The sequence below is a fragment of the Fomitiporia mediterranea genome (genome assembly GCF_000271605.1).
Source record: "Fomitiporia mediterranea MF3/22 unplaced genomic scaffold FOMMEscaffold_10, whole genome shotgun sequence".
NCBI lineage: Eukaryota > Fungi > Basidiomycota > Agaricomycetes > Hymenochaetales > Hymenochaetaceae > Fomitiporia > Fomitiporia mediterranea.
This window is the reverse complement of record NW_006760395.1, coordinates 1,740,246-1,764,387: the sequence shown is the minus strand read 5'-3', so window position 1 is coordinate 1,764,387 and position 24,142 is coordinate 1,740,246. Positions and strand designations below refer to the sequence as shown.

General features: G+C 41.4%; 7 protein-coding genes across 7 annotated transcripts; 3 read left to right on the top strand and 4 right to left on the bottom strand.

The window, feature by feature from the left end:
• Positions 1–9,923: 9,923 nt before the first annotated feature.
• On the bottom strand, positions 9,924–11,402 carry FOMMEDRAFT_30808 (uncharacterized protein; the record flags this gene model as incomplete). The annotated part of the gene is made up of 11 exons (XM_007269549.1): positions 9,924–10,012; positions 10,035–10,095; positions 10,176–10,190; positions 10,277–10,455; positions 10,511–10,639; positions 10,700–10,778; positions 10,834–10,992; positions 11,055–11,152; positions 11,198–11,227; positions 11,288–11,327; positions 11,382–11,402. The coding sequence occupies 11 exons, from the start codon at positions 11,400–11,402 to the stop codon at positions 9,924–9,926; spliced, it is 900 nt and encodes a 299-aa protein (XP_007269611.1).
• Positions 11,403–11,649: 247 nt separating this feature from the next.
• On the top strand, positions 11,650–11,911 carry FOMMEDRAFT_159795 (uncharacterized protein; the record flags this gene model as incomplete). Its single annotated transcript, XM_007269548.1, has 2 exons — positions 11,650–11,748; positions 11,807–11,911. 2 exons carry the CDS (start codon positions 11,650–11,652, stop codon positions 11,909–11,911), a joined length of 204 nt encoding a protein of 67 aa, XP_007269610.1.
• Positions 11,912–12,229: 318 nt separating this feature from the next.
• Positions 12,230–13,604, top strand: FOMMEDRAFT_92434 (Aldo/keto reductase; the record flags this gene model as incomplete). Its single annotated transcript, XM_007269547.1, has 7 exons — positions 12,230–12,291; positions 12,381–12,468; positions 12,581–12,672; positions 12,725–12,864; positions 12,890–12,964; positions 13,027–13,361; positions 13,431–13,604. 7 exons carry the CDS (start codon positions 12,230–12,232, stop codon positions 13,602–13,604), a joined length of 966 nt encoding a protein of 321 aa, XP_007269609.1.
• A 111-nt stretch (positions 13,605–13,715) lies between these two features.
• FOMMEDRAFT_112473 (indole-3-glycerol phosphate synthase) lies at positions 13,716–14,727 on the top strand. The gene has a single exon (XM_007269546.1). It carries the CDS (start codon positions 13,734–13,736, stop codon positions 14,601–14,603), a length of 870 nt encoding a protein of 289 aa, XP_007269608.1. The 5' UTR covers positions 13,716–13,733; the 3' UTR covers positions 14,604–14,727.
• Positions 14,728–15,226: 499 nt separating this feature from the next.
• On the bottom strand, positions 15,227–17,158 carry FOMMEDRAFT_170155 (acyl-CoA dehydrogenase; the record flags this gene model as incomplete). The annotated part of the gene is made up of 9 exons (XM_007269545.1): positions 17,002–17,158; positions 16,837–16,931; positions 16,759–16,775; positions 16,611–16,707; positions 16,530–16,555; positions 16,287–16,464; positions 15,760–16,232; positions 15,508–15,699; positions 15,227–15,451 (listed from the first exon to the last, which is right to left on the bottom strand). The coding sequence occupies exons 1-9, from the start codon at positions 17,034–17,036 to the stop codon at positions 15,227–15,229; spliced, it is 1,338 nt and encodes a 445-aa protein (XP_007269607.1). The 5' UTR covers positions 17,037–17,158.
• A 374-nt stretch (positions 17,159–17,532) lies between these two features.
• Positions 17,533–18,831, bottom strand: FOMMEDRAFT_159791 (uncharacterized protein; the record flags this gene model as incomplete). The annotated part of the gene is made up of 4 exons (XM_007269544.1): positions 17,533–18,347; positions 18,405–18,539; positions 18,595–18,676; positions 18,751–18,831. The coding sequence occupies 4 exons, from the start codon at positions 18,829–18,831 to the stop codon at positions 17,533–17,535; spliced, it is 1,113 nt and encodes a 370-aa protein (XP_007269606.1).
• Positions 18,832–21,975: 3,144 nt separating this feature from the next.
• Positions 21,976–22,752, bottom strand: FOMMEDRAFT_159789 (uncharacterized protein; the record flags this gene model as incomplete). The annotated part of the gene is made up of 2 exons (XM_007269543.1): positions 21,976–22,556; positions 22,605–22,752. 2 exons carry the CDS (start codon positions 22,750–22,752, stop codon positions 21,976–21,978), a joined length of 729 nt encoding a protein of 242 aa, XP_007269605.1.
• Positions 22,753–24,142: the final 1,390 nt, after the last annotated feature.

Below are 24,142 nucleotides of genomic sequence, written 5' to 3'. Positions count from 1 at the left end.
CTTTACCTACAGAAAGTCAGGGCACTAAATTAAGGACTGCCTGTAAAAGTAACAGTACATTTGTCAGGTTATTAGAGTGATAACAAGTAACAAGTAGGATTTGTAGTAAAAAGCCTTTTCTACAAATCTAAAAGCCACCTTAGAACTCCTAGACTCTAACTATATACTCTAAGATTTTGTAAAGGTCTAACAGTAAATACAGTACTAAAGGGCTATGACTCAGATTTTTTAATGGCCACTTTTAATTCAATAGACACTATAGGATTAGAAGTAAATAAAGTAGAAAAAGCAGAAAAAGTAGAAAAAATAAATCAACAAAATTATTTATTAGAAAGAAAAAAGTCAAAAACAAAAGTAGATAGTTCTCCTATTTCTCCTGATTCTTTTGATTCTTCTCTTCACACTTCATCTGAGTCTAAATCTGTACAATCTGACCTACTACTTCTGTATTCTAAAATCTTAGAACATTCAGAACACTACCTAGCCCTGTTTACTACTCAGTAGTTTGTCTATAGTATTAAGTAGGGATGGCCTCAGCTGAGTTTACAGTTGAGAACATGAGTCTGTTCTTATTAAAAGAGAGAGGTTAATAAGGAAATGTTAGTATATATACTTACCCTCTTAGACAATAAGGCTGTACAAGCTGTACATTCCCTTCAGAACAAGTAGTAGTTTATCTGAGAACATTCTAGACACTAGCTCTAGGTCTCTGTCCTCTTAGCTCCCTTCTCAGAATCCCCCCAGATTCAAACAATAGCTCTAGTAAACAGTAGATATACTAGTTTGTATATTAATAAGGCCTTTATACAGGAACACTACCTCTCTACTTAATGTGTTTTACTTCTGATCCTAGTATACAATGTGAACAGAACCCTAAACCAGAATAGTTGGATTACTAAGTTTGTCCAACTATGGATGACCATTTAGAATCATAAGGAAAGTATTGAGTTTAGAGTTACTAACCTTAGAAAGACAGACATCTTTATCAGATTTGAATGGCTTAAGACTTACAACCCTACTATTGACTGGTTAGAGTAGACACTCATGTTCAATCAGTGTTCTGAGTCTTACAACTACCTTATACTACTGTTCCAAGTAGATACAGACACTTCTAATGTTACTAACAGTTCTGATAAAGGTGACTAGTTGTTCTTCTTTAACTAGGATAAATATGTGAATACATATTCTAGTCAAGGTGGAACAGAGTTGATCTAAAGGATGTCTGAGACAGAACCAGTCTGAAACCCTCTTAGAACAACTCTACTCTAGAATGTATGTAGACCCAGCCTGCTAGATTTTGTCTGAGAGTTCCCTAAAGTCTTTAGTAAAGAGGAATTCAACCAGCTTTCTAAACACTATCTTTAAGACTATATAATTGAATTGACTAAAGGTTTCTAACCTAAGGATTACAAGGTCTACCTACTCAACAGAGACAAGTAGGAGGTGCTTGACAAGTTCCTTTAGGAAAATCTTTGGAACAGTCAGATCTGACTCTCAAAGTCCTTTATAGCCTCCCCTTTCTTCTTTGTCAAAAAGAAAGATAGGAAGCTCTACCTAGTCTAGGATTATTATTGTCTTAATAAGGGTACTATTAAAAACAAGTACCTACTCCCCCTGATTCAGGAGCTCATTAATAAGACACATACATCCAGGGTTTTTACTAAGTTGGATGTTTGATAAGGATACAATAATATTTGGATTCAAGACAGAGATGAGTAGAAGACTGTGTTCTGAACCAATTGTAGATTGTACAAACTGACTATAATGTTCTTCAGACTAACTAACTTGCCTACAATGTTCTAGTCATTCATGAATCACATTCTTACAGATCTGATTGACTTGAGACATATTAGTGTGTATTTAGACAACATTCTGATCTTTACTCAGACAGTTGAGTACTATTACTAACTAATCTGAGTAGTTCTACAACAGCTCTAAGATAATAAACTGTTCCTCTAAGAAGTAAAGTACTCTTTTACACAGGAGTCAGTAGATTATCTAAGCTTTGTAATTAGTAGAGGAGAGGTCTGTATGAATCCAGTAAAGGTAACTATAGTTTAGAACTAGTTACAACCTTAGAACCTGAAACAGGTCCAAGTGTTCCTTAGGTTTGTAAACTATTACTAATACTTTATTCAAAGCTTTAGTACTATTACCCAGCCCCTTCACAATCTTACCAGCAAAAATGTTCCTTAGTAATGGGAGGATTAGTAATAGTCTGTGTTTGAGTCTCTAAAGTAGACTATTACTAGTAAGCCTATATTAACAGTTCTAACAGTTGTAGACAAGTTCTGAGTTAAAGCTAACTCTTCTAACTTTGTAAATAGAGTAGTACTGTCTCAGTTTATTGACAGAAAGTAGTGTCTAATAGTGTTCTGATCAGAATCCCTCTCTGTAACAGAACAGAACTACCCTATCTATAACAAGGAACTCTTTACAATTGTTTGTTCTCTAGAGGAGTAGTGTTAATATCTCCTTAGTACTGTACAGAAGTTTGAGATTTAGAGTAATCACCTTAATCTCTAGTACTTCTGAGCACCTTAGAAGCTCAACTACTATCAAGCCTACTGAATGTTAGAACTATAGAACTATGACTTTGTACTAACTCACAAACTTAGAACACAAATAATGAAAGCTAATTTACTCTCAAGATAAGTAGGTTATAAAAGGGGGGAGAATGATAACAAAAATCTTGTTCTCCTAGACAATTCCTGTTTTGTGTCTGAGACAATCTAAGAGATCTGACTCAAATCCAAGAATGTTGACTTTGTCACCTACATATAGTAAGCTCTAAGACACACACAGGACCAGGTTATAGTAAAGTAGCTAGAGAAGTAAACTAGGGATTAGGAGGAGGATAAGGATAGACAAGTTTACTAGGAAGGCTAACTGTATGTTCTGAAGGATCAGAAGCTGTAGGAGGACATTATCTAAGCTCATTACAACAATCTGACTGTAGGACATCTGGGCTAACACAAAACACAGGAACTTATTACTCAGAACTACTAGTAGCTTAGAATGTAGAAGGAAATCCTAAAGTATGTGACTAGTTGTAATATGTGTCAACAGACTAAGACCTACCAGACAAGAGTTTAGACTCTCCTACATCTGTATTGAATCCTAAATCACTCTTAGGAAGAAGTCTCAGTAGACCTGATTAGTAAGCTACCTAAGTCTTAGGGTTATAACACTATCTACATAATTGTCAACTGATTCTTTAAGTAAGTCTATACAGTTCTGACCTAAACAGAACTCACTTCTGAAGGTATAGTGTGTATTTATCAGGATTATGTTTTCTAGTTGTATAGACTCTCTCAGAAGCTCATTCATAATTGTAGACTGTAATTTGAGTCAAAATTCATGTAGGACTTGTATACACTTCTTAGAATTTAAGGGAACCCTTCTACTACCTATCACCTACAGACTGATAGTCAAACTGAGCAAGTTAATCAGGAGATCAAGCTCTACCTCTAGATGTTTATTAATTATTAGTAATCAGATTAGTCTGAATAGTTAGCTCTAACAGAATTTGTACACAATAACTAGTAACACTTTACAACAGGACAGTCCCTGTTCTTCCTCAATTATAGAAGACATTTGTACTAGAGGACAGTTCTGAACTGAAACAGTAGTTCCAAATCTATAATAGACTTTGTAGAACAGATGTACAGGACCAGAGAGGATGTATGAGCTCTTTTAGAAAAGGTAGTACAGGTTATAAAGTAGAACTATAATTAGAAGAGGTCTGTAGCCAAGGATTACCAGTCTGATAACAAAGTTATACTAGAAGCTACTAACCTGACTATAGATTGCTTAATAAAGAAGTTGGACAACAAGTACTTTAGACCCTTTGTTATTGAAAAGAAGGTTAGTACCTCTGTCTACAAACTCTAACTTCTGACAATATAAAAGTGTATACACTTAGTGTTCAACAAGGTTCTACTGTCTTAGTACTACAATCTGAGTTTTTCTTTACAACAAAGACCTCTACTACCTTTATCAGAACTCATTAGTTCTGAACCAGAATACAAAGTAGAGTATGTAGTAAATACTAAGCTAGTGTATAGAAAGCTCAAGTTTCTTATCTATTAGAAGGGATACTTAGTTAAAGAATGTACTTAAGAACCTGCTAAGAATCTCACCCATACTGTTAAAACAATCTGAGACTTCTATTAACTTTATCCAGGTGCTCTACATTAACTCTACCTTACAGATTTCTAAACCCTACTGTTCTAACCTATACCTGAGCTACTAACCAAGCCTAATGTTTACTAATTAGAACAATTAGTTTTAGAGAGAGGGTGATATTACAATTCTCTACTCTTATACCTTCAGTTCTAAGGGTTCTACACTCTTCTGTACTAGAACTCAGAACTTCTATCTCTCAGAAACACTGTTTATAAACTATATATATACTAACTCTTACTACTACCCTTCCTTACTTTATTATTCTATTCCTTTAACCACCCCTTCATTCTTTGTTCATTCTATAGTCTCTTACCCTTTGTCCATCCCTTTATTCTTTGTACCTTTATCTTTAACATTCCTTTCTTTCATTCTTTATAGCTTATTATTCTTAGTAGCTCATACTCTCTAAGTACTCTTGTGTAGTTTAGTATATATAAGTATACAAGATCAGACTAGTCCTGTAGTCTTGATCTTGTCTACTCTAGATAGTCCTATACTCTTAGGCTTACTCTATATACTCTACTCTTGTCTCACTCTCACTCTCTACCTGTTCTACAAGTTCTGACTATGTTTTAGTACTTACATTCTGTATTTCTGTTGTGTAGGATAGTTGTAGCCTGGGTCCCCTTACTAAGCCTTCAGGTTCCTTCTATACTGTTACTAACAATCTCTAGCCTGCTTCTCTAACTACTTTACTACAACCTAGTCCTGTGTGTGTTTTAGAGCTTACTGTATGTGAGTAACAAAGTCAACATTCTCAGATTTGAGTCAGATCTCTTAGATTGTCTTAGACACAAAACAGGAATTGTTTAGGAGAACAAGATTTTTGTTATTATTCTCCCCCCTTTTATAACCTACTTGTCTTAAGAGTAAATCAGCTTTTGTTATTTGTGTTCTAGGTTTGTAGGTTAGTACAAAGTTATAGTCTTACAGTTCTAACATTTAGTAGGCTTAGTAGTAGTTGAGCTTCTGAGACACCTGGAAGTACTAGAGATTAAGGTGATTACTCTAAATCTTAAACTTCTGTACAATACTAAGAAGATATTAACACTACTCCTTTAGGGAACAGACAATTGTAAAGAGTTCCTTATTATAGATAGAGTAGTTCTGTTCTATTACAGATAGGGATTCTAATCAGAACACTATTAGACACTACTTTCTGTTAATAAACTAGGACAGTACTACTCTATTTGTAAAGTTAGAAGAGTTAACTTTAACTCAGAACTTGTCTACAACTGTCAGAACTACTAATACAAGCTTACTAGTAATGACCTACTTAAGGGACTCAAATACAGACTACTACTAATCATCCTATTACTAAGGAACATCTTTACTAGTGAGATTGTGAAGGGGTTAGACAATAGTACTAAAGTCTTAAATAAAGTATTAGTAGTAGTTTGTAAACTCAAGAAATGCTTAGACCTGTTTTAGGTTCTAAAGTTGTAATCAGTTCCAAACTGTAGTTACCTTTACTGAATCTATACAGACCTCTCCTCTACTAATTACAAAGCCTAGATAATCTACTGACTCCTATACAAAAGAGTACTTTACTTCTTAGAGGAACAGTTTATTATCTTAGAGCTATTATAGAACTGCTTGAATTAGTTAGTAATAGTGCTCAACTGTCTAAGTGAAGATTAGAATGTTGTTCAGATACACACTAACATGCTCTAAGTTAATCAGATCTGTAAGGATGTGATTCATGAATGACTAGAATGTTGTAAGTGAGTTAGTTAGTCTAAAGAACATTATAGTCAGTTTATACAATCTACAATTAGTTTAGAATGTAACCTTCTACTCATCTCTGTCTTAGATCCAAATATTATTGTATCCTTATTAAACATCCAACTTAGTAAAAACTCTAAATGTATGTGTCTTATTAATGAGCTCCTGAATCAGAGGGAGTAAGTACTTGTTTTTGACAGTACTCTCATTAAGACAATAATAATCCTGAACTAGACAGAGCTTTCTATCTTTCTTTTTGACAAAGAAGAAAGGGGAGACTATAAGAGACTTTAAGGGTCAGATCTAACTGTTCTAAAGATTTTCCTAAAGGAACTTGTCAAGCACCTCCTACTTGTCTCTGTTGAGTAGGTAGACCTTACAATCCTTAAGTTAGAAACTCTTGGTCAATTTAATTACATAATCTTAGAGACAGTATTTAGGAAGCTGGTTAAATTCCTCTTTACTAAAGACTTTAGAGAACTCTCAGACAAAATCTAGTAGGTTAGGTCTATGTGTATTCTAGAGTAGAGTTGTTCTAAAAGGGTTTCAGACTGGTTCTGTCTTAGACATCCTTCAGATTGACTCTGTTCTACCTTGACTAGAATATGTATCTACATATTTATCCTAATTAAAGAAGAACAACTAGTCACCTTTATTAAAACTGTTAGTAATATTAGAAGTGTTTGTATCTACTTAGAATAGTAGTACAAGGTAGTTGTAAGACTCAGAACACTGATTGAACACAAGTGTTTACTCTAACTAGTTAATAGTAGGGTTGTAAGCCTTAAACTATTTGAATCTAATAAAAATGTCTGTCTTTCTAAGGTTAGTAACTCTGAACTCAATACTTTCCTTATAATCCTAAATAGTTATCTGTAGTTGGACAAACTCAGTAATCTGACTATTCTGATTTAGGGTTCTGTCTATATTGTATACTAGGATTAGAAGTAGAATGTATTAAGTAGGAAGGTAGTGTTCCTACATAAAGGCTTTATTAATGTACAAACTAGTACATTCACTATCTACTAGAGCTATTGTTCAGATCTGGGAGGATCCTAAGAAGGGAGCTAAGAGTATAGAGACCTAGAGTTAGTACCTAGAACATTCTCTAATAAACTACTACTTGTTCTAAAGGGAATGTACAGCTTGTACAGTCTTATTATCTGAGAGAGTAAGTATATACACTAACATTTCCTTATTAACCTCTCTCTTTCAACAAGGACAGACTCATGTCCTCAGCTGTGAACTCAGCTAAGACTATCCTTACTTAATATTATAGACAAACTACTAAGTAGTAAACAGGGCTAGGTAGAGTTCTGAATGTTCTAAGATCTTAAAACACAGAAGTAGTAGGTCAGATTGTACAGATTTAGACTTAGATAAAGTGTAAAGAGAAGAATCAAAAGAATCAGAAGAAATAGGAGAACTATCTACTTTTGTTTTTGACTTTTTTCTTTCTAATAAATAATTTTGTTGATTTATTTTTTCTACTTTTTCTACTTTTTCTACTTTTTCTACTTTTTCTACTTTTCTTACTTTATTTACTTCTAATCCTACAGTGTCTATTGAATCAAAAGTAGCTATTAAAAAATCTGAGTTATAGCTCTTTAGTACTACATTTACTATTAAGCCTCTATAAAATTCTAGAGTATATAGTTAGAGTCTAAGAGTTCTAAGGTGACTTCTAGATTTGTAGAAAAGGCTTCTTACTACAAATCCTACTTGTCACTCATTATCACTCTAATAACCTGACAAATATACTGTCACTTCTATAAACAGTTCTTAATCTAGTACTCTGACTTTCTGTAGACAAAGTATGCTCCTTACTTTCAGACTTCTCTAATGTCTATCAGAATAGATTGATTGTAAATTACAGGTAGATTGATCTAAGGACTCAGAACTGTTAGAGCTGAATGTATGTACAAGTGTTCTGTACAGACTTAACACATCCAAGTTATAGCTTAGTTGAAGGAAATAGTGTATGTCTTCTACTCAGTATAAGTAACCAGTTCTAACATTATTCTAAGAATCTTATTAACTAGTTCTAGGTGAAGAGCTTTTTCAAGCATTCTAATAAGAACATTATCAAACCTGAGTACAAATCCTACCTTCTAGGCTAGGATATCAAACTCCTGAAAGAAGGTATTAGTAGAATGTTTACCCTGTTACAGAGACACAAGCTTGTTCTACACATTGTGCTTCTCATTTAGATTGATGAAGGAAGTACAGAGCTGTCCTATGAATTCTAAATACAACTCATTATTCTGAAGTCAGATTAGACTTCTGATCCAATGTTCTTTGATTCAGTTCTGAGCTTAGGTGGTTATGTTACCTTCCTTCATAAAGGAGAGGACAAATAGGACACAATTGAGATCTAAGAATAGATTGGTTAAAGTAGTAGTCACATATAGTTTGACTTAGTACTAGAAGTCCTTAAAGTGCTACCTATTAAAGTCTAAAGGGTAGGCTACATACACTTTCTTTCTAGAACAGGTTACAACTTTCAGAACAATTAGAACAGGTTCTGAAGGGGCTAGAAGCATGTGATTAGTAAAGGCCTCTTAGATAGAGGTTTACACATATTAAACTAGTTCTACTTGTAACTACTAATCTGACAGGACAGTAAGAGTAGTAGTCAGTGTAGGAGGGTCTATGTTTACACTACAAAGGAATTGGCACTAAACTAAAAGGGGTAACAAATAGAAGAAGGGTGGTAAAAGTTTAAAAGGGTTTAGAAAGTTTAAAATTTAAAAATGTAAAAGGGTTAGGACAAAGAAAAGAGATTAACATAATAGTGAGTACTAATACTTAAAATGTAGGAGAGTTGTAGGGTAGTAATAGGTAGTCTTAATCTAATGTCAGCAACAGTATAGAGGGGACCTGAAGGCTCTACAAGGGGACCCAGGCTACAACTATCTTACACAACAGAAATACAGAATGTAAGTACTAGAACATAGTCAGAACTTGTGGAACAGGCAGAGAGAGAGAGAGTGAGACAAGAGTAGAGTATATAGAGTGAGCCTAAGAATACAGGACTACCTAGAGTAGACAAGATCAAGACTACAGGACCAGTCTGATCTTGTACACCTATATATACTAAACTACACAAGAGCACTCAGGGAGCATGAGCCACTAAGAATGATAAGCTATAAAGAATGAAAGAAAGAAAGGTCAAAGATAAAGGTACAAAGAATGAAGGGATGGACAAAGGGTAAGAGACCATAGAATGAACAAAGAATGAAGGGGTGGTCAAAGGAATGGAATAATGAAGTAAGGAAGGGTAGTAGCAAGAGTCAGCACACATATAGTCCATAGACAGCACCCCTGAGGGATGGAAGTCCTGAGTTCTGGTATGGAAGGGTGCAGAACCCTTGGAACTGAAAGTACGAGAGCAGAGAACCGTAACAGATAGCTTGATTCTGCTCAAAGTCGAAGGACCAAAACTCAAATCTGTCCTGGTCTAAACATATCCAGGGATCTCGAAGCCATGTCTATCATTCTGTATGAGACAAGGCTATAATTGCTGTGAGAGCCTTTAGCGAGATCATCCCAGCAACATTGCCACCTATTCACCCAACAACACACGTCTGACACAGACCAGCTTTTTGTTAACCAAAATAAAACTTATCCCTGTTCCACGGTCACTAACTGATAGCTAGAGATCGTACAAGTATACGAATGCAGATAACGTTAAATAACGTTATATCGTTTACAACAAGACCAATAAAAAAGCCTAGTCCACAACAACAGCAGGAAGAAAGTAAGAAAACCATTATAGGCGTACATCACGACGAAAATCCAGACAGCGAGAATAAACAAATAAAATCAATGCGTGGCTATTATACTTGCAGAGTTGGGTTATCATTGTAGGATTCCGTCTCTTTCTAGATTTCGGAATGTCTACTGTCAGCGGAGCTGTTCACTAGCTGGATTCATAGAACGTACTGGTTTATTGTTCGAAAGGTCCTTCGTACTCTCACTTTCTCCAAGTTCAATCGACCCATCGCGTCCTAACGACGAATGAGGGTGCCGATTAAACTGTAATCGTACACGGCCAAAGGTATTCGTCTGACTCGAAGCTCCCCGTGAGGCTGTGTAGCTGTCAGTGGTCATCATCGTACGACCGCCGAGAGAAGTAATTCCCAATCCGATTCGCACGATGATCATCGAGAATACAAGGCCCTGTTTTTAAAGATGCGGTGGGTTATTCGAGATGACGGGTTAGTGTGTATCAGTGGAGACAAGAATGTTACGGCACTGACAACGATGGGAGAAATCTATGTATATTGAGTATTAATAACAATATGTGTCAGTTATCTTGACAGTCCGAATCGGACGATGGCGGAGGGAAGGCGGAACTTACAGCATCTAATAGAACATATTGGAACCAGGATCCAGCTTTGTACAAGATGAGAAGGGCGAGTAACGTCGCGGAGTAGACGGCACCCGATTCAATGACGAGAATAATAATTGGTTTATAGCTGTGCGCTGCGAAGCTCATAATTGATCGGTTTAGCAACCAAATTCGTGCTGCGACGAGTGCTGGGAACGGGTACCATTAGACTACGATACAACGTAACGCCAGATAGTCTCTTACCAGTGCATATTATATTCGTGGTGAGTGTTAGCGAAAAGAATGAGACGATCCAGTCTTGAAGCTCGGTAACGAAGATCTCGGCCTCGGGGACAACCTTTGCAAACGAATATAGAATGCCAACCCCACATGCTATCACAACGTCATCCAGCTATCAAAAGCGGACTTTGCCGGAGCCGAGCAGTTACTTACTTGTGCTACCAAGGAGAAGTACAAACGGAAACGCGATCACTATGAGTCTGCGTTCCCAGACCAGGTAGCACCGATATAACTGTGCATAGCCCAGATTAGATTGGAAGATGTCATCCGAAATCCGTACGACGTACGACAACACTGTCTCCGACTAAGGTTTGTGCGACGTAGATAGTGCTACCAAAGATCTGCGTGAATTCGGAAAGCTGGTTGAAGAACGCCGCCGGTCCCCCGGGCTCGTTTCTAAATTCGATGAATGCCTTGATAATTCTGGTATAGTTGACCCCGATATGCTAGATAGGCAGATTCGTGTGTCAGTATTGCGGGCTTGCGCATAAACAATTGTAGCGCGCACCATGGTTGCGAGCACGAACATAACGATGGAAATGGTGAGCATCGTCGTGTTGAGGGGCTCCCGTGGCGGACGTTTGTAGACAAGCACCCATACTGTTGCTGTTCAGAGAACTATATTGGGAAATAAACCATGGAACACCCTACCTGTCAGAGCAAACACGACAACATACGCCCCTGAAGGATGCACGAAGTCAGCTAAGCGTACAGTCATGCGTTAACCGCGCCGTCGCTTACCGTATAGCAGAGTTTGGATGAAAATTGAGACAAGCTTGGACTACATAATGGATGGCGTCAGCAAAGTAATTTGAAAGGAAATTTTACGGCTGACCTCGTCTGCAGGGAAGGCCATCCTACCTGGTCATAGGGAGGTGCAAGGAAGGTGCGATTACACAAGGGGATAGAAAGTCATGAGGCGAATGGTGTGGGCGGTTTTGTATGATGCAACGGGAGTTAAAAGGTTTGAATACAGTCCAATTAATCTCAAATTGGGGTTCCAAGACAATGCTGTTACGGCGTACAAAGTGTAATGCTCCGATTTCTCTATCGCACGCGGAAGAACCCCACTGGACAGTGCCCATCAATCAACGAAGCATGGCATGAGACGGGAAAACGAAGCGCTGCGAGAGTTAAAAGACAAGAACGGGAATCGAGTTGGCCCGAGGGGGGCGGAAGGAAAATATGGTAACTCGACTGCCGTGCGTGGAGCTCTCTGGTTTGTGTGCTCGTGTGGGAAGACGCAAACACTGCTTCTAGCACTGGCAAGTGGCACGCTGGCCGCTTGAGCGCGCAGCATGGGCCGTTGGCAGCCGTGCAATTCATGCACGAATAAGGGTCGATTACGGGACGAACGGAAGCTAATCGGTCAACTCTCTTTTTGTTTCCGAAGATTCAGGGTCGTGAGACCGCGTGAGGGTACGATGCCAATTGATTTCCTTGTGCTACTGGATCTCCTCGGACTCTGGTCACATTTTTTGTTGATAGGAGTGCCGCGTGCGACAGTCGCAGGCACGTGAACTCTACTGTGTTTTTTTTGCCGTCATCGGCCTTTTCTCTGCAGATTTGGAAATATTAAGCTTATGTAATACAAAGGATTTACAGGCACTGTTCCTCTCTATCATTCGTTAATCTTGACTTTTCACTTTGTCTTGTGTCCCTACTTGCCGAGTACTCATAAGCATGATCTCGTCAAGACGCTTCGTTCTAAACGACGGCTTATCCATCCCCGCGGTTGGAGTAGGGTCAGTCTCAGACTCTCAGCATATTAATCAATCAATGCGCCTCAAATCTGTCAACCTCTTCTTTTTCCATTCCATTTCAATTGATGTAGATGCTGGATGGGTGCAGTTGGAGAAGGCGAGCATGTAACTGAGATGGTTAAGAATGCTCTTCTCATCGGTTACCGCCACATCGATACTGTGATATGAAAACTTTCACTACATGTGCGATTGCTCATATTAACGTTCATATCTCAGGCGGCAAACTATGGTACGCAAAGTAAAAATCTCAGGTTCGGTCTCATGATCATAGCATTCGGCCGTAGGCAATGAAGTTTCCGTTGGCAAGGCACTCAAACGGACTAACGTCCCGCGCGCGGACGTTTTTATAACAACGAAACTCGAGTTCGTACCTCAGGTATCTTTATAATATTCACATTCTCTGAAATGGACACAGTTCAAAGGATCATGGCCGCGTTCAAGAAGCCTTGGATACCAGTTTGCAAAAACTCGGGCTTGATTATGTCAACCTATATCTGATGCACTGGCCTCTTGCCGTCACAGAGACGGGCAAGTGCACAGGATTTTCCGAACACAGTTCACGGACTTATTCGGTTTTTAGGTCAAGTCTTACAACCTGGAGAAAGCCCGACCTTCGTTGAAACATGGAAGCAGATGGAACAGCTTGTTGCGACGGGTACTTCTCGAAGTCGTCTCTTTTTGTTCGAGAATATGCTATTCAACAGTGACCTCCTGCAGGCAAAGCAAGAAGTATTGGAGTATCAAATTTCAGTATCAAGACCCTTACAACTTTGCTTGAACACGCGAGCATCGTCCCAGCCGTGAACCAAGTAGAGCTGCATCCTTGCCTTCCTCAGCATGACCTATTTGAATTCTGTAACTCTCACAAAATCCACCTCACTGCGTACTCTCCTCTTGGGAAACACAAATTCGCCTCGGATCCATCAATTGTCGAGATTGGACATGCACATGGAGTCACGGGCGCTCAGGTTTTACTCAGCTGGGCAGTGCAAAGGGGAACTTCTATCGTTCCAAAAACTTTGAATGAAGAAAGATTGAAAGAAAATGTATCTGTAAGATGTCCATTTTTATCGTTCCTTTCGACCGTTTCTAAAGTATCCGCGTTAACCCTATCCACGCAGCTCATCAATCTGGGCCCAGAAGAGATGGCGACTCTGGATCTGTTTCACAAGAAGCCCGGAATGCATCACAGCGTGTGTGGCTTCCACTCGGCAGAACTAGGAGGTTCTTGCTTCGGATGGACGTACGAACAGCTTGGCTGGCATATGACTCTAGGCGGCATCGTCCCCAGCTGACGGACAGCATCATGATGTAATCATAAACCTTAAATCTATTATTTGTACATGCATATATCAAGTAACTAGTTTGCGCAATGGTACAGTCAGCGTCAAATTTCAAGACAAACCTTATCTTTTGCTGCCAGCATGTCAGCCAACGGCGACGCCTCAAAGCCCCCGACAATTCTTGAAAAAATCTACGCACAGCGACAGAAAGATGTAGAGCAATCCAAAGCGACTCCTGGCACTCGTCCGGATGAACTCAAAGCATACCTCGAGATGAACCTCGCGCCTCCACTCATTCCACTCGTCCCCCGTCTAAAATCAAACCCGTCGACATCTTCGGCGAACCCTTCGCTCTCTCTAATGGCCGAGATCAAACGCGCGAGCCCGTCGAAGGGTGAAATTGCGATGACGGTGAACCCGGCCAAGCAAGCGCTCATCTACGCGCAATCGGGTGCTTCGGTCATTTCGGTCTTAACCGAACCTACGTGGTTTAAAGGCTCCTTGCTTGATATGCGGCTTGTACGACAAGCGGTGGACACGTTACCAAACCGACCTGCGATCCTTAGGAAGGAGTTTATCTTTGATGAATACCAAATTGCGGAAGCGAGGCTACATGGAGCGGACACCGTACTTCTGATCGTGGCAATGTTGACGCAGGAACAGTTGAAGAGGCTTTACGACTATTCTGTTTCGTTGGGCATGGAACCACTTGTGGAGGTGAACAATCCGAGCGAGATGGCGAGGGCATTAGAACTGGGTGCGAAAGTGATCGGAGTGAATAACAGGAACTTGCACGACTTTAACGTGGATTTGGGAACGACAAGCCGGTTGGTGGATATGGTGCGGGAGAAGGATATCGTTCTGTGTGCGCTGAGCGGTATTTCAGGCCCGAAGGATATCAGGGTATATAAAGAACAAGGTGTTAATGCAGTGTTGGTAGGTGAGGCACTTATGCGGGCTGCAGACACGGGAGTATTCATTAGAGAGCTACTTGAGTGGCCATCGACCTAAAGCCTACAACAGGAGGTATCTGCTGCCTAATGTTGCCAGTTGTGGTTGTACAAAGACATGTTGTTTTGCATAACACTCGTATGTTTGAAATAAATGATAGACTGTATATTTTATGGGTAGTTGACTTGAGGGTTTGTATAAGCTGGACTTCTAGTTAATGCAAAATGCCTCAAAATTATAAGGCAATTCCCGACCCCTCCGAGACTGGTCAGTTCTGACGTCTGATTCATTCATAGTGACCTGCATCTCTCCGAGTAGTTTGTGTCTGAATGAGTTACCTAAACGAATCCACTTGCCAACTCTTCATTGCCTTTGCTAACAGCTTCGAACTAAAGGCTGAGAAGGAATTGGGAGTAAGACATATACGACAAGAGGTTTCCGAAGTAAGTTGCAGCAGGCCCAGGGTCTCAGGTTACCTCAACAACAACATTCTACGTTGCATGTGCAAAGTAGGAAACACCGTGAGACGTCTCGGAGGGATAACCAAAATCCAACAATAATTAATTCTCGCCTATGAAGCACAAAGGTTGTCTGTATTGGTAGATACACAAAATACTAATCAACTGAGACGGAAATCAGGTACCGTAGACCTTACACACCAATTTAGCGATACATAATAATCCTTACAATTTTGCTTTCCCATTCTTCATCGTTGTCTCCGAGTTTCGATGCATGCTCGCTAGCATCAAGCGTACGCCCAGATCATCTAGAATCTCTTCGCTTCCACCTCCAACGACCCACACTCGCATATCCCTGCTGATCTGTTCAACGACGGCTCCTACACCCTCGCGTGTCGTCCCAGCTCCTCCGAATATCTGTTGTGCCTCTCGAACGAGGAGCTCAAGAGCCTTAGCTATGATCAGCGTTTACTGTACAGTACAAATGTGTAACGAAAAACACCAACTCTTCCCGCTTGGACTTTTAGCAACGCGATCCGGTATGCTATTTGAGAGTCGGCAAATGCTGCTGGATAATCTTTCCCATTTGGACCTGCTGCGCGAGTGGCAAATTGCTCGATCTCCCAAACGATCGACTCGTACCACGCTCTCGCCGATTCCAGGGTTCGGACCATACCTGCAATCTTTGCTCGAATAACCTATGAAAGAAGAAGATTTACGACATGGATCTTAGGGTTTTCCAAACTAGTCTGACATACTTGGTTTTCGATGAGCGCCTTTCCAAATGTCTCTCGTCTCATTGCATGACTGAGGGAGTCAGAGAGACATGTTCGAGCAAGTACGATTGCCGTGCTCGATAGAGCAAGCCGCTCTGGATTGAAATTTCGCATCACCATACTAAATCCGGTGCCTACCTTCCCGATGATGTTTTTTCGCGGGACGCGGACATCTTTAAAGACAATCAAAGCAGTCCCAGATGATTTAAGTCCACTGACTGGTATCCAACGGATAGTAAGGCCCGCGGGACGTGAATCCGATGACGTCTTGAGAGGGACGATTAGCAATGATAGACTCGACGTATCTTTCGAATCGGACGTCCGGACGAGAGTAGTTGCATAGTCGGCAAATAGGCCGTTTGTTATCCACTTCTTGCGGCCATTCACGACGAGATAAGAAGCATCCGCGCTATCTACGAGAGCCGTCGTGGAAATGTTCGCTACATCTGAGCCAGCTGTATGATGCGATGATGAGCTAGTACTAGCAAAGAACCAGGTTTCAAGCATACCTCCAGGTTCCGTGATTGCTAGGCAGAAAGATATTTCACCCTTGTATACCCGTGGCAGATACTCCATGCGCTGTTCTTCACTTCCAAAATCGCGAATAGGAGGGCAACCAATGTTGTTTCCAGACGTGAGTGCCCAAATTGGTCCATTAGCAGGGGCTCTTGCAAGCTCTTCGTTAATCTTATAATAAACGGTTGGGTTAAATAAAGATTGATAAGTTTTTTTAAATAATGTTGAGGCCTTACCACCATCGAATGAAATAGGTCCCATTCTGTTTGTAGGGTTTTCGAAATGGTATACTACTTAACACTCGCATATTTTCTCACCGTCATCGTCAATGCCTATGGGCAAATTCGCTCCATTTCTGTATTTCCTCGGCACAAAAGGGAAGAGCAGCCCTTTTTGTGCCATACGATCATAGGCCTAATCGCGTGTTACAAGCAAGCAATGAACCCGGTTCAAGTAGAGACTGACCTCCTTCGGAACTTTACCTATAATTAATATAGACACTATTAGTACAGTATTCTGAGCAATAAAAAGCTTGACGCTGACCCTCGTCTTCCCATTTCTGTGTGTACGGGAAGATGTCGGCTTCGAGAAACGAACGTAGCCAGGCACGTAGGCGGTGGTGTGATTTTCGGTAAAATCTAATTGCGCGTCATTGTTTTTTTATGATATAGCATCGGTGGGACCATTACGACGAAGGGCATAACGTACAGAGAGTCTGAGGATGGCTCGTCTGGATATAACATAGCGGTTGCTTTTGCGCCTCTTAACTTTTAAGTCGTCTTGATCCATATACGGGCGCTAATTAGATACTCCTAGTACTTATTCAGTGAATAAGACGCAATTTTCCCCAACCATCCGGGTAGACGTTATTATGGTGACGAGTTATAGAACAGTCTGTTTTGAAACTCTCTAGCGGTTCAATCCAGGTGCGGAGACGAAGTTCGGCGAATCGGAATGATTCGCGCCCCTTGATGAATTATGTAATCCATGACTAAATGCACATTGCAAATCCTGCAGTCCGACACCATACCTCTTTTTCTTTTTCTTTTTCTTCCCTTGTATTTATCTCATGCGCACTCTGTGGTAAACTTGCTAGGAACTATTCACCGCGCCATCCAATGCCCAGAGGAGAGGCAAAACTGTATATAAAGTGATAAAATCCTCTTACATACGGTAGTATACACGTTGATCCATACATTTAACAGAAAAAAGGAAAGCATCCATGCAAAAATGTCAATTTCAACGCAGTCTCCCAAACGTCATCATGTGGCCAAGTTCCACGACTATCTTTCCTGACGCATAAAGCATCACCCCGGCACCAAAAACACCAGCACCAGCCAATGCCACCGGCGTGAATAAAAGGATACCGACCCCCTTTGCCAGACCCATCAACATGGTGTCCTTTTCGTCCCTTGCAACAAGCCTTGCAATGCGGCGTCCAGAACGCTGGGCACGAGCTCCTTCAAGGTCTCCAGCAGCTACACTTTCGGCACCGTCAAGAGCAATGGCTCCTTCATCTGCAGCAGTTCCATCATCATCATAGTGCATAGAACGGGAAAACTGCTCTGCACGACTGTCCCATTCTGCTTGAACGAGTGGATCAGGGTGAATAATTGCCAGACGGCGCATCCCCGCTAGAACAAGTTCTTCTAACACACGTGCCTCTCGAGCACTCTCATCTACCCCATGGTTACGGGGGCGAAGGCACTGGGGAGTGACACGAGATATTGTAGCGAGTCTGGATGTTCGCTTTCGAGCACGGCGTAGATCGGTCAAGTTTTCTTGAAGTTCTCTAAGCGTCTCGTACCACTCGGCTTCTGTAGCCGCCGATATTGCACGACTCCGGACACTGGCAGCGCATGAAGCCACCCCCACCGGGGCGACCGCCGGTTGTTGGACAAGAGTAGGCGCTGAGCTGTGCTTGTCCTCGTTAGAGAAGTAGGGATGCTGGTAGACTGGAGGCCCATCCAGTGTCTGAGTTTCTCCCATTCGGATGTCTCTAGGCTGGCCAGCAGCGTGTTCCTGCCCCTGATTAAGGAGTGGTGAGGTTTGACCTAAAGTAAATACACTGTTTAGACATGCTGTTCTTTTCGGGTGGTGTCAGCTCATACCAGGACTATCATCAAACGGATTAACCTGTTTGGCGTTGCTCATTGCAAAGGGCGTAATTCTGTGCTTGAACTGTAGACGTACAGAAAAGGTAGGTCTCCAGAGCAGGAGATTCTTGACATCCAAGGAGAGGACGACTAAAGTACCAGCGTCTCGACAACCGCAGCATTGAGCGCATCACTGCGGATAGACTGCGATCTCGAACGCGCAGCTCGCTAGACTGCATGTGACCGACAATTTGGGACGAAATTGGTCTTCTATCCCCGAGCGTGTCCTTAAAATCACAGGATAGGATATGAGAATGGTATTGTAACGTAAAACCGGGGCCGGCTCAAGTTGCTAACTTACTTTGCACGTCCAGTCGGATGATCGTTTGTCAATGGCGCTACGAAATGCAGACCAGCAAGTAACCCGCGGTAAGAGATCCATTTCCGTATTTACGAGAACTAAGTGAGAGACAGAGCTAAGCAGGAATAAGTCCCCTTAGTACTACAATATCAATGGTAGGACAGAATCCGGCAGACGATGTCTTAGCAGTGCTGGTGAGTCCTAGGACGGCTCCTCCGAATACAGCATTGGGGGTGGATTTCGTGCGTATTGAGTTTCCCTGATTCAAAAAGAGTGCTGATCGGAATATTCGGCACACAAAATGTAGCTTTCACGACCATTTACGTAGATATCATTTTATGAATGCGATGAGATGAAGTAGGCTCAATTCGGAGTTCTAAATCATCCGGAAACATCCGCGCATTGTAACTGATGTAATTGTAAAATTACTCTGGTGGAGACCTTCTTATTCTTTAATGCCTTCGATTCACAGGACGATGCTTGACGGGGGAGGGGAAGGAAGAGAGAATGACCCCACTTTGTGCTAGTCTGCTTTTGCTTCCTAGCTACATACACCGTGTGTGTCATGCCTAACAATAACATACAGGGTACATCATTCATTGCGAGCGCCTATCGGAGTTATTTGTATATGCTTTTCAGTTATGCGCATTGGCGATGTTCCGTCGGGACTTTCAGTGCCCGGAAGAAAGCCAATCCCTATATGGAAGCACGCCTTGTCGGAAAACGGCCTGTGCTATCTTCATACTAATCTTACGAGGCGACCTTTTGTTGTATGTTGTGTGTTCTAACGTCTTCAGGAAGTCCCCCTCGCTTGTCTCTGTTAGCTTTGGCAGCCGAGCAAAGTAGTTGGACCTTTACCTGGTTCTTCCTATTTACCCATGTCAGCGTGTGCGTTTGCATAATTATATGTGTATTAATGCTACTTATTGCTGTACGTATGCATTGTATCTTACATGCCAAGTTCTGCGCTGTTACCGGACATTGATATTTCTGGTCACCGAGGTAGTACCTACAGAAGAGCACCCACTATGTTTCTGGGCTGAGGACGAGCCACATACTGAGCGTTTCGCACCAGATTTCGCACCGGGTTTCGAGGATATACATTCAGTACATGTAATACTGGAAATTACGCATCGGCTTCCATACCAGCGCTTGGTGTATGTTCATGAAGAAACATGACATATCTGTAATTCAGGAAGCTGAACGTATCTGTTCCCTACCGGCGCTTAATGAATTATACATTTAGTGCAAACCTGGATTGCTTTAGAGTTTAATTAACAGGGCTTGCCTGCTATCTTGGTAAATTTCCGGCCTGTCGGAGGCGAACAATTATACGAAATTTTCTAAAGACAGTATCCTATCCTCTTGTGTGTTGTTACGAACTGCAGGAAAACGTGTTGGACGTACTACTCTTACTGTCGGGGAAGTTTACATGGAGTAGGTATTGATGAATATCTGATTCTTGCGCTCCTACATACGCCTCGGCACGAAGTGTCCCGCTCAATGCCTTGGCAGTTTAGCTCTCAGACTTAATGGGAAGAGGAACGGTTTCAAGGACATCCATTATCTATTGGATGTACACAAGCTACTCTATATCCGTACTTTAACGTCTAATATTTACTATAAATGATGGCACTACATAACATGCTTGCTTTTTGATCTCAGGTACACACGCACAGCATACGCAACGAAGGAACAATCAAAACATTCACAAGTCTTCCATTCCAGCGCCTAAGAGAGACGAGAAAGTAAGGGACTTTACCAGCACTTTGTGGAGCGTCCCTTTCCCGACAAATGGCCAAGAAGTTATTTTACTGTGCTAGCTGATATTAGGTGCTTATTAGCTCAGCAGGCAGTAATATAAATACCCTGCATCCTCTGGGCAAGACCTCCAAACCAACGCTCAATCCCAACCTAAATCACTCATAACTAGTACTCTTTACTTGCGCTTCTTGCATCATGTCTAGTGTTCAGGTCGAGCTCACCAACTGGGGTTCAGACATTATTAGTGTCACGTATGCTGAGCCCAGTGGGAACGTTTCAGCACCGTTTGTATGTCAAATGTTCTATGCATTCGAGTCTTTCATCATATTAGACATGTGGTACTGTTTTACTTACCTTTTTTCGTTTATTCAGCCCGTCGAGCCAAACAAGAAAGTATTCCGTAGGTTCAACACCGGAGACTCGATTAATTTCACATTCAAGAGGGGCACAAAGGAGGCGACAGAAAGGTATGCTGACCAGTGTTCAAATAAGGAAAATGGCGGACCAATTTCTTCTGTCATTACAGTAGGACCTTTACCTCGAACGCACAGCTCGACGTCAATAAATTCTTCAACTGAGGCAGTTCTCCGAGGCTAGTCTTTCACGTTCGTTTGTCATTATTACAGCAGCTAAAACTATCTTCTTGTAGGCTGTAAGGGACTCGTCAAATAGCCCTACTTGAAGATCAAGGAATGGAATAAGTTGAAATATAGGAATGTGTAGTCGAGAGTTTTGATGAATATATGTTAAAGAAATGTCACTGTTACAAGTTGAGAATTTCCGAGCCTATTTCTTTACGCCTGTGGAGGTACTTTAAGACTAAATACAAGAGTAAGTAGTTCTCGATTTCCCTATTGAATACTAGTAGCCGTCGACTTTGTCATATTCTGCTGTCCGAGACATCTGACTTCAGCATAATTTAAAGACCAGTAACCGGAGGGTTTAGCTCACAACTTGGAAGAAAGCCGTGGTGCCACTGCTAGTATTGCTGGACCAGAATATGTATGCAGTATTGCACCTCTTCCCATAAGCATCGATTTAGAATTATTGAGGCATGAGTGAGACTGGAAATTGGGACAAACATTATGCAGATTACCAAGTACGCACTTTTATTTAAGATCACTAACGAGGCGTTGATATTCTTGATAACGAAACGCAAGATTTGTTCAACAAAAAGGCACAATAAGGGTGGTGGATGAAGAAAACGTAATAGTTGCAGAGCTGTATATATACTAGTAGCAGTAGATTTGGGAGACTGGAGCACATTCGACAGGCAACATATATAATGACAAATAGAAGCGTTTCCATTGATCGCGCTGGAATAGACGCAAAACAATGCAGGATTGATGCATTCGAGTATACAAATAAACTCAAATACAGATTTACACGAGCCGTGCATGCGAAATTGTTACGTAATAGGACTTTCACTCAACGGCTGGCGCATTGGCGCAAAGTCATTCGTCACGTCCCCTCGGTACTTGTGATGAACAACTCATCAATGCCTCCAAGACCACTCTGCGTGTCTGTTTGCCACGAAAGAATAAGCCTCAGAACTGCACGAATCGAATTGCTTAACAATACCTGCTCACGGCTGATTGGCCGTTCACCAGCCTCAACCTCTGTTTGAAACTTGTCGTCTCGACCTTTGGGCGCCTGAGGTGCTGGCCTTCTCATCTCTTCTTTCATGACATTACGAGCCTTCGTGGCCCTCTCTATCTCTTTCTCAGCACTCATTTGAGCCTGATTCTTAATAATAGCTAGGGTATCGTGGATCATACCTTTGTCGGATCTGTTGATGTCGTTGGGGTGTAGCATCGTGGTAATCATGCTCTTGGCCCATGCTGTTATATGAGGGCGATTCACAAACATCATTGCGCCGAGCACAATCAATGCAATTGTCAACAGGGCCTTCAAAGAACTGGATACAAATCCTGGAAGCACTTGATAAGCGGTGCGGAAATGAACTTCGGGCATGAGAAGACTCGCCCATTTTGGCTCAAGATCACCTGCAAGATACTTTGTCTTGACGGCACGAGGATACCCTAGCCGCTACGTGCTTGTCTACAACTTCGAGTAGATGCAGGCCGTACTGCGAGAACGTGTGTCGGACGTGTTGTTGGAACGAGCGGCAAAGTCGCTAAAGGTTACTCCTCGAACGAGTATTTGTGTACGCGCTGGGCTCCAGCAAAGTGAAACTCCGAACTTGACACATTCTGACTTAGCAATTGTTGCCTCCATTAGACGCCTTTACCTGTGTATAGGGACAAAAGCATATTCGATAGATATGGGGGCAGTCTAGGACTATTCCAGCCTAGAAGAGCATATATTGTTATTTCTGACCGAACTCGAGGACCAAATCCAGGTGCTCTTTCTGGGCGCTTTCCGTAATAACTATCCGCTATGTCAGTGATACTGCACCAATTGTCATGTACGTTCTCTGCGGCACGAAAGCAGCGCTTGTAAACTGTATGTACGCTTTCTTGTTCGCTTCCAGTGACCTCACTCTCCTATCGCTTAGGAAAATATTTCGGTTCGCCAACAGAAGCGGACAGAATAACCTGTGAAATAACCCAGGCACTTCAGCGAGTTGAAGAGCCGAACCCTACAAAGCGGGATAGTCCATTCACTTTTAGGCGCTGGTATGGAAGGGCATATCCGACGCTACTACGTCGGGGAAGTGATGCTCCGACGCAACCGTCTGCGCCTCAGTGTAACATCTCCCGCAAAAGACACTCGTATCGAGCGCCGGTATGGAAGATAGTGCACTATTCCCGCATTACTTGTGCTGCGCATATGTATTCGAAATCGGATGTAACAAATTTAACTATGACAAATATCGAGCGATGGAGTTGAAGGTGATGTAGTGCTGCACACGTTTCTTCAAAGTTGGAAGTCACAATTGTCACTTATCGATATTCATAGCGGTCCTTCTTGATCCTCTTTCACCCTAATCCGCTGAACAGCTCAGTCCACAAAGCGAAACGTGTCAATTTAAACCGGGAAAGCTGTTAAACTAACTGCAGATGGGTCTCCATCCCCGGGCGGCTCTATGTAATCCCTTGTAAATGTGGTACTAAATCTGATCTTTCAATCCAAAAGACACTTGCGAATAACAGATCTGGTTTCGGATTACAGTTGAAAATATCTTATTGCATAACGTCGGGAGAGGCCTCAGACCTATGCAATATGAGCAATATGCATTATGGTAACCGTGAGAAAACATTACTTAATTAGGAACGCAAATTCGATATTACTTTTCAATTTATTTGAAGACATATACACTATGACAAGAAAATAAGCACATATTTAGAGCATCAAGAAAGACAACCAAGACAATGACAAGTGCAGTAAACATGTATATCACTGTAAAACTCAAGAAATAGTTTGTAATACAAGGAAATACAGTCAGAATCTGTAGAAACAAAAAGATAGAAAAAGCTAGTCAATACAAATAACTTTCCCCCACATATCATGAAGAGATCTTTGCTGCCCTATCTTGGTCTTGTGGCAGCATCGAAGACATTATGAAATGTCAATTGGAAACATTCTTTTTGTATTGAAGTATGTCAGAGAACAATATGTAAGGCTTCTGGGTACAAAAATCACAACAGTAAGCAGTCTAATTTCC